This window comes from Panicum virgatum, chromosome 2N (genome assembly GCF_016808335.1).
Source record: "Panicum virgatum strain AP13 chromosome 2N, P.virgatum_v5, whole genome shotgun sequence".
NCBI classification, from domain to species: domain Eukaryota; kingdom Viridiplantae; phylum Streptophyta; class Magnoliopsida; order Poales; family Poaceae; genus Panicum; species Panicum virgatum.
The window spans coordinates 3,562,468-3,572,225 of NC_053146.1; the positions used below are offsets into that span (position 1 = coordinate 3,562,468).

Below are 9,758 nucleotides of genomic sequence, written 5' to 3' on the forward strand. Positions count from 1 at the left end.
GTAAACATAAAAGATTACAAATGATGAGAGCAGTCTGAAAATCTGAAACAATAAATATTATATGCACGAATTAAAGTTCGCACCAACTACAAACATACGTGCAAAATATAGTCCACACACTGGTCATACGCGACAACGCCGCGACCATTTCTAGTTCTTCACTAATTGCGGCTAGTACCAAAGTCATTGCAAACTGGTTTCCCATAACATGCTCAAAATGCCCTACTTCATACATAATTGGTAACGACCGTGACATTCTTATCAATAGCACAACAGTCACATAATAGTGAGCTTCACGGTACATGGAACATTAGGGGCCAAGTGAGTTGACACCACGTCCCTTGCATAATTACTCCTTGCATCATCTTCAGACTCCTCCCTCTTCCATTTGCTGTAGCCAACGTAGTTGTCCCTTGCATAATTACTCCTTGCATCATCTTCAGACTCCTCCCTCTTCCATTTGTTGTAGCCAACGTAGTTGCGTGGATGTGTGTCAATTGTTAGTGTCTTCAACATAGGTGACCAACTTAACAGAAAGAATACAAGTTGCACCATTTCAGATTCCCCACTAAAGCCTCCAATCCTAATTGTGTGGAGCCTTGTAGGTGTAAAATTCTTGGGCCATCTAATCTTCAGCATTTTTGGTGGACGCAGGCTGCCATGGACCTGTAAATAAGCAAAGCAATATGAGATAGTTCAAGGCTAACAAATAATGACTACACTGCGTGCTTGAAAACACATCCACTGTAGAATATGATATAGTGTTTACTAGTTGCGTAAAAGGTAAATAAGGGCAATGTATCTCTGTGTAGCACCTAGCAGGGTTCAAACTTCCCCTTACTGCACCTTTTATATTGGTTGTTTCGGTATGATTCAAGGAAGGCCAGATATTTTTTTAAAGCTCAAATTTGCAGACAATAATCCAAAGTAAACTTGGGTAAGAAATCAAATATAAACAGTAACCATTCAGTTATGGGAGCAACTGTCAGGGACCAGGAAAATCCCTAAATCTGCTTCTTTTAACCCTGAAGACTAGCATGCACAAATTATATACCTCAAGCTCCAGTCTTTCTACTAAACGGGCCGCTTTAAGCAGATAAGGGACAAAACGGATGCTCTTTTTCCAAGATGTCAAGATACACAACATAATTTCCTTCAAACTGGTGAATCTTCCACTGAGATGTAGTATACGAGATACCTAAATATAGCCCGAAAAGGAAACACATAGAAAGTGGGGATAAGTTTAGCAACAACTTCTAAAAACGTTACATCACTAAGTGATGGTTTGTTACATACCTGTAAACGAGAGGGGAACTGCAACCTCAGTGTTTTGAGTTCAGGGCATACACCTATGCATTCTAAAGGGAACTCACCACCATGCAGAAAAAGAGCATTAAGTTCACAAAGAACTGGTGCACATTCATACTCAATGTTGACGACCTTATTACCCATGTATGAGAAATGCTTGAGCTTTTCAGCATGAATACTGATACTTAATAATCTCCTGCAGTTATGAACTCCTAAGGCCAACAGTTCTGCATGAGAAGTTCTCAGATTGATCAACTTATGACATCTTCCCAGATATAACTGACGGAGAGCACGACAGCTGGATATAATACTCTGAAGAACCTCATCAACCACTTTCACAAAGTCGAGTCTCAGGGAAACCAGATAAGGGAATCCAATGAGGTTTGCAGGCACTGTTTTAAAACTGCATGTGGATAGAAATATATAGCGCAATTGGCAGCCTCCCAAATCAACATAATGCTCCAAAGGGAACAAGTATCGCTTTGCATGCTGTGTGTCCAACCGCACCATGCCATTATAGTTGGAAAGGATAAAGTTAACCATTTCTGAACCGGATGTCGCTGCAAATGCAACCCAGCGATCTAGCTCTGAAGCATGGACTGAGGATAATGGGAACTTAACCTCGAATTTCTTGATTCTGTTACATTTATGGTGTCTCAGAACCAGTGGCGGAGCCAGGAATTTGCGGCTAGGTATGCCAAATTTCTGGCTCCGCCACTGGCTGCTGCTGTGCTACAAAAGGGGCGCCGCACGTCCTGTCGGCCACTGCGGCGGCGCCGGCTGCACCTGGCCGCAAGCCGCCGGTGGCTGGCTCCTTCGTGCTGGGAGCCGCAGGGGGCTGGTGGTCGGCCGGAGTTGGACTTGGGCAGGTCGCCGCCTCGCCGGATGCCAGACGTTGGGCGGGGGCCGGGGAGGACGCGACGCGACTCGCAGTCGCAGGAGTAGGACGTGAGCCTGGCGGCGAGCGTCGATTAACAGGGGCGGGCGGCAGGGGATGAGGGGAATCAACAGGCAGGCAGCAGCGACAGGATCAGACGGGACGGAGGAAATCTTGAATACTACACTGATAAGTGGATGGATGTGGATCTAGGGTGTTCATCTTACCTTTACCCTGCTGAGTTGCTGGCTTGCTTGAATTGAAGGGCCGAGGGTGCAGGGAGGGTGGAGCACAGGAGCGGTACTCGTCGACGCCGCTGGCCGCTGGCCCGCCGGCCGGCTAGTGCCCCCCCTTCTCGCTGCTGCTGCCTGCTGGGGCGGCGTCGCGGCGAGGGGCCTGCCCGGCTGCCCCCGCCGCCGGACAGGCGGAGGCGCACTGGGGCCGGGCTAGGAGGAGCCGGTGCGCGGACGGCGGCGCCGAGAGGTCGGGGCGGGGGGGGGGGACGGACGGGGGCTCGGCGGTCGGGGCGGGGGGGGGGGGGGGGACGGACGGGGGCTCGGCGCCTGGCGCTCGGGGCGAGACACAAGCAAGAGATAAGAGGGATGGATTGGGCTTTTTGCTTTGCTAGGCTTTGGACTGGTGAATTGAGCCCATATGTTGTATAGGATAGTATACATCTATGAATACTTATTTGTATTTTTCTCTAAATCTTGGGTATGCCTTGGCATACAGGGGCACACCCCTAGCGCCGCCCCTGCTCAGAACCCCAATTACTTTATTCACAAACTTTGTAGCCTCTGAATTCAAGAAATCAGGATTTCCATGATAATCTGAATTTGCTGGCACTTGCATCCCAAAAGTATCCATATCAAGGATGAGATGGTCGATGTTTTCCCAGAGGTGTCTCCATCTTGGGGAAAGAACATCAGTCCTTGCAGCCTCCCTTACTGTCATTAGCGAAAGTATTTTGATCAAAATATCATCTGGGAGTGTGCTGATCCTATCAGAATTCTGTAGGAAAAATAGAATCAGAGGTATTAAGTCATTTTAGCAAATGAATGTTTCTCCTTTTATTTTCTTTGCAGAAGAAAGCACATGTTTCTTAACATGTGCATTAACTAGAATGTCTATTTGGACACGAAATAATTTTTTTGTTGCAGAATTTGGCACAGTTCAAGCCACAGTCAAACCTGGCCACAGTAAACAGAATTTGGCATCCGTGGGTGTCAAACTAAACAGCCTAATGCCACTGGTAACCTTTGTATGTTGAAAGAAACTACCATCACCTTTGTTGTACTATGCTTCTATTGCATTAAATTTGTTGCGATTATATCAATGCACAGTTTTATTGAGGAAAACTACACTATATTCAAGTATTAAGTTTTCCCATAGAGCAATAATCCTTTGAAGAATCTGATTAACCTAACAGTTGAATTTTCCGACCTCACCATATCCTACTAACATCATCGAATCTAGGATTATTTCTACATAAAGCCTGCGATGAAACTGAGCTGTAAATATGATTTAAAGCATCACTTTCAACCAAAAATTAGCTCGACAGTTGAATTTTCTAATCCTCGCCATATCCTACTGAGATCCTCAACTCGAGCATTGTTTCTACATAAAGCCTGAGTTGAAACTGAACTACAAATATGATTTAAAGCATCATTTTCAACCACAAATTAGCACAATTGTTCTTTCCATGGTAGCAAAAGGACCATGAAGGAATTCCTTCTTCAAGATATAACTACTGTAGTATAGCAAAAGGTTATCCGAAAGATATAATTGTTTCTATTCAATAATAGTAAAATTAAATGTGCTTTTTGTTGGAATGATTGAAATGCACGTCTTTAAGCTATGCTGAAAAATGAAAAAAAAACAGAATTACCTGTGCATGTTTCTTGACATTACGCCATGTCCTCTTCTCTAGTGGAATGCAGTCATCTGTAGAAAAGTAAAAATTACAAATGCTGAGCTGCACAGTTAGGTGACTCAGTTGTGTTCTAGCTGTTCATGTTAAGGTTCGTGATAGGAGGGGGGGAAAACTGCAATTAAGGAGTTTCCCCTCTACTTCTCTACCTGCAAAATATAAACAAGAGCTCATTGTTTTTATGTTGAACCACTGATGCAAAGTACTAGGAATGCACGCTGCTGCTTTCTGAGTAGGAGCTGCCGTACTTCACTAAATTTGGGAATGGAAATGGAAATCGATCCTTCACAGATTCTGTTTAGTTAAATTCCCACAAAAATGTCATTATGATTTATTTTTTTGAACGAAATGGCATTATGATTTATGAGGATACATTCTATCAGCAGCTTACTGAATAAGTTCCATTCCCATATAAATGTTATCTCAAAGCTCAACTGGAACCCACTATAGTTCCCGAACAAGAAAATTGTAATGCATATGAACTAGATTGTGATATGGTTTCTGGTTACTCAAAAAGTTTTTTTTAAAAAAAAGAATTTGTCTACTGTGCGTCCTATCTCTATCCCAAAAATGTTGCTTCAATAGAAGTAAAATCACCCCCCCCCCCCTCCTCCCCCTGCATCCCTCTTCGAGTACGGAGCATTGCCCTGTTTAGATTAGACCAATCTTCTGTCTCGCTTAAACTATTGGCAGACCCTAAGCTCTAAGGGCACCTCTACTTCCAGTTCGTGAAGCCGTAATCCTATGATGCACATCTGCAAACAATGGAGAAGTGCGGGTAAGAATAAGATCACCTGCTGATTCCGGGTGCGACGGGTGCCCGGGCGGCGAACTGGAGCTCATCTCGGGCGGCCCGTTCGCCGGCGCGGCCGAGAGAGAGAGGAGTCAGGCTTTTTGTTCTTATCGGCTTGGGGCTCGATGGTCATTTCAAAGAAGCGGTTTGGCTGGCTTCATCTCCGTCTGAAATTCATTTTTTTCGAAGCAGGTGCTCTGCCTTTCCATTACAGTACTAGAAAGCAACTAAGCAAGTGCAAGTACAACACATGCCGCAAAAGTTAGAAAAAATTGCAATATTAAAATTGCAAACATTGATCACTCGTGAATTTGCCATTCTCAGTGACACTGTGGGATCATCAGTGTCTATAAAATATAGGTTCAATAGTAAAACTGCAAAGACTAATATTTGTAATCCCATTTTTACGGTCTCCTTCCAAAAACTGAAAAACTATTTTTTATAGCCAGGAGCATTAGCCTATCATATAAGAGGTTAGACGTGGACGCTAAATCAGATTTAACACAAATGAATCTATTCGAGTAGTCTCGAAACATGCTATACTAACGCACACTCACACGTCTTCCCATGCACGCACGGTCTCAGCACCCGGTGAGACATCTAGGTTGCATCGTTAAGATCAACCTGGGCGAGCTGCTTGCGCACCTGCAGCACTACGGTTCTCCTGAGAAAACAATTAATAAAAATAATTGCAGTAATTCGTACTGTTCCCATTCCGGCAGACGAATTGGGGGTGTGTTTAGTTGGTGAAAAAAATTAAATTTTAATATTGTAGCATATTTCGTTGTTATTTGGCAAATAATATCAATTATGGATTAATTAGGTTTAAAAAATTCAGCTCGTGCTAATTAGTTAGACTGTGTAATTAGTTATTTTTTTTAACTGCATTTAATGTTCCATGCATGTGTTCAAAAATTTGATGTGACAGGTAACAAATTTTTTTGAGAACTAAACGCCTGGGTTTGCCTAGCCGTCCCGTTTGATGATCTAGATCGTTTTTCCGTTGAATTTTTTAGCTTCCCTTTGTTATTTTTTCGTCGTATGGAAAACAGAAGTAGGCAACATTGCACAGCGCGCTGACGACGGTAGAGAAGAGCATCTTCAACGATTTGAAAGGGCACCGAGTACGAGCTCTGGTTCCTTCTTAATTCTGAGCGTGGAGGCTGCCTACCTCTTAGTCCCCATCAAATTTTTAACAATTTAAAAAATCATAATAATTTCTTTCCTGGGTTTTTCTTATTAGAAACTATTGCTCCCTCCGTCCTAAGAAACAAAGCATTCTAGAAAATTTATGAAAGATTAATAGGGAGGTAAATGACCTTGTTTGTTTCTATTTATTAAACATGTTTGGCACTAATTAATTGTTGCATACACATGCACCTACCAAATAGGGTAAAATTATTTATTTTTTGGACAAATTTTGAATCATGGGGTGACTTGTTTTTTTACAAAGGGAGTATGACAAAAATAATGCCTCTTATCTTCAATAGTCTCCTGAACTGGCTTCAATTATTTAAATTTTCACTGCGTGAACCATTAGTAGGTCCAAGGGCTAAAATTTTAGCCCATGTCACATCAAAAATATCTTGCAATTTAGCAGTACAAAATAAAGTTTGATTACAAAAATAATTGCAGAAGACTAATTAAGTTAAACTGCAAGACGAATCTAATGAGATATATTAATATATAATTAGTTGATGGTTACTATAGCACCTAGAAATGACATGATTTTTTTCAACATTGGCCATTGGGTACACTCGCTACTCCTACAAAGTGCAGTGCCTTTCTCTCGCTGCGCAAGAACGCTGCCGGCACACACATCTGCGGCCTCTCGACGAGACCTAGGTAGGCAGGTAGGCTGGCAGCGAATCCTCTCTCATGTACTCCTTCCGTCCCAAGTTATTAATCATTTTGGTTTTTCTAAATGTGTAGTTTTTACTATGCACCATATTATGTCTAGTTGCATAGTAAAACTAATATATATAGAAAAGCCATAACAACTAAGAATTTGGGACGGAGGAAGTTTTTTTAGATTAAGGAAAATCCGGCCTCAACCTCTCACAAATGAGAGACTACAGCCTAACAAACAAAGATGATGTATGCAGACTGCTCTAGCATCAGCTAGAAACCTTGAGTTTTAAGTTTAGAACATAACAGGAAGCGGAACAACTTGTATGCCACTCTCCTTCTAAAATTCCATCCTTGTTTTGCAAAAAGCTCCAGCACTAGACCCTCCGGCTGCTGGCAATTACTCAGCTACAATACAACATACGCTCAAAAAAAGAAGCTACAATACAACACTGCCTGTATGCATGCATTGATTATAACAAAGGTGTTCTCAGCTATAAACAAGGTACATTTGAAGAAAACTAGCAGCATTGTGTGATACGAGTCCAAAAACATCTTATTAATATTTTTAAGGGAAAAGAGAGCTAAGTTCGTCACTTTAAACAGTACACAACTACATCACATCCTTAATCAAACTAAATAGAATTGCTCAATATATACACAGTGGACAATGCAAACGCTACAATTCTGTTTATCTTGCTCGCTTTTAATTTGCAAGTTGGCGAACTCATGAGCAACATGATTGAGATTTTTTATAAAAGAATAAAGCCACTGCATAAGTACATTATTTTTTTATTATGGAAGACTCAAACTAAGGGCTAGCTGCATACTCATAAACATCAGTAGACATTTAGACGCATCTATATGACAGCTTTCCAATACAATACTACATATATATGTATATGAGAAGCAAACGTCTTAATTATTATACGCCTCTTCGAGCAAATATAAGCTTATAAAAGGGGCAAAAAGGTATATAATTACTGGGATATGAATATAGATACACATGAATCATGAATTGGAATTTTGCAGAAAGAAATTAAGAACACATATAGGTTAATATTAAATAGGTACCACTCCATCTATTCCAAATTATAGGTTGTTTTGGTTTTTCTAAATGCATAGTTTTTGCTATGAATCTAGATATAGGGATATCAAGATGCATAGCGAAAATAATGGATCTAGAAAAAACAAAATGACCTGTAATTTGAAATGGTGGAAGCTAAGTACAATCTTTTTTTATGAAATGCAATTATATGTGCAAGACAACGACTATTTGAACTTCAGGGTTCAAAGCACTTGAATCATAGCTGATAGGAGTACATAAGAAATTGGATAAATGAAAGTAAGTTGCTCAGTAATAGTTATCGCAGGTCAAAATTGTATTTGATCAATGTTGAATTCAAATAATTCCGTATATATATATATCATGAATACCTCATATGATGATAAAAGATAGCCATATCAACATAATACCCTCAGTGACAATGATTTCTAATTCATCGCAAAAGATTGTGCGCTATGTTAGAGAAAACTATGAAACCCCAATGGCTTTGAACCCACCATGAACGGAATACAATTCTGCATATGAACTAAAATACTAAAAGGAGTGGTTAATTTGAGCTTGAATGTAGTGCTAAAAAAAGCATGTGTGAGCCTAGCCTATGCGAATGCATGGGTCGTACGACTACCTGACTAGGATGAGCAAAGAGAAATGTTAGAGAGAGAGAGAGAGAGAGAGAGAGAGAGAGAGAGAGAGAGAGAGAGAGAGAGAGAGAGATGAGGGCCATGCTTGGCACCTCGCACGCCAGCCGCAGCGGCCACCGATCGATCGATCATCAATAATCTCCGATCCAGGTGGTAGCCGTGCGATTGGCATACAGGGAGCCAGGCATATTCCCTAGTTTTCACCTCCTTCTCTCCTGCCTGCCGCCATTACTGGCTCATGCACCAGCTCCATCGGCACATGCCCAGCTGACAAGACAAAGCTCATCATCTCCATTGACGCCGCCTGCAAGATAGAAGATCCTCTCTCGCACAGACACACACATGCACATCTGAATAATCAGCTAGCAATGGAATAATCGGAGCGAGGGAAAACGGTAGGAATAAGAAGATGGAGCGAGTGAGCGAGGTTGAAGGTGCTTGGCAAGAACAAATATATAGGCCCTCCGGACCCCATGGTGATGAGAGGTCATCAGGTCCTTGACGAATGTGCCCTAACTAGCTAATCCCTGACGCACTCGCTTTTGCGGCTGATGCACAAAGCAAGCATGGCCACACACACTAGCGGCCGGGTAGCGGCCACCTCCTCACCACTCAGCTCTCGCACCAAACCCTAGCGGCTAGCTAGCTGGATCGAGCTGTGCTCCCTTCCCCGTCCACCCGCGCGCGTCATTACATGAGAGATATGCATGCCGCGGGCAGGGACAAGCGCATAGCTGCACGCAGATGCGGAAACCCTAGAGGCTGCCGGGGCGCTAGTCGCCGGCCGGCCGGCGACATGACACTCTGTCAGGAGGCCTTTCCCTTCGTCCTTGCTGCTGCTTGTTGCTTATAGCAGCAGCTAGCTAGCTGCGTGCAGTGGGGGGTGCGAAATCTTTGTGCTTGTTCGCATCTGCGCGATGGCCTGCGTGCATCCACGACGCGCATCGCGGAACGAATTAAATTGAATGCAAGTGTACAGTTAGCACGCACCTACCAATGCAACAATGCAAGAACAACTCCTCCTCCTCCTCGAGCTGAGCTTTTTGTGTGGACGCTTGCGTGCAATCTCTCTCTCTCTCTCTTTTTCCCCGGCCGGTCCCTTGCAATGCAGTGCTGTCCTCCCTGGACTGGGCTTTGTCTCCCAGTGCTTGGCTTTGGCAGCAAGTAGGATTCCCCTGTGCCTGTGTGGATGGGGTGTGGACCAAACTGTATGTTGTGGGTCAAGCAGGCGCTGCTCGATATGCATGATATCTATTCATCACCTGTCTTTTTTACTGACATGATGTGGTTAGGGA

At 43.0% G+C, this 9,758-nt stretch overlaps 1 protein-coding gene across 3 annotated transcripts; it reads right to left on the reverse strand.

Annotated features, from left to right (window-relative positions):
• Positions 1-188: 188 nt before the first annotated feature.
• Positions 189-5,759, reverse strand: LOC120659318 (F-box/LRR-repeat protein At3g03360-like). 3 transcript variants are annotated; one of them, XM_039937409.1, is made up of 6 exons: positions 4,910-5,753; positions 4,074-4,129; positions 2,951-3,196; positions 1,297-1,971; positions 1,055-1,198; positions 189-666 (listed from the first exon to the last, which is right to left on the reverse strand). In XM_039937409.1, exons 1-6 carry the CDS (start codon positions 4,956-4,958, stop codon positions 277-279), a joined length of 1,560 nt encoding a protein of 519 aa, XP_039793343.1. In that variant the 5' UTR covers positions 4,959-5,753; the 3' UTR covers positions 189-276. The 3 variants fall into 3 exon arrangements, with proteins under 3 accessions (XP_039793343.1, XP_039793345.1, XP_039793344.1); XM_039937411.1 differs by having other exon boundaries at positions 2,951-3,132; positions 4,910-5,751; XM_039937410.1 differs by lacking the exon at positions 1,055-1,198 and having other exon boundaries at positions 227-666; positions 4,910-5,759.
• Positions 5,760-9,758: the final 3,999 nt, after the last annotated feature.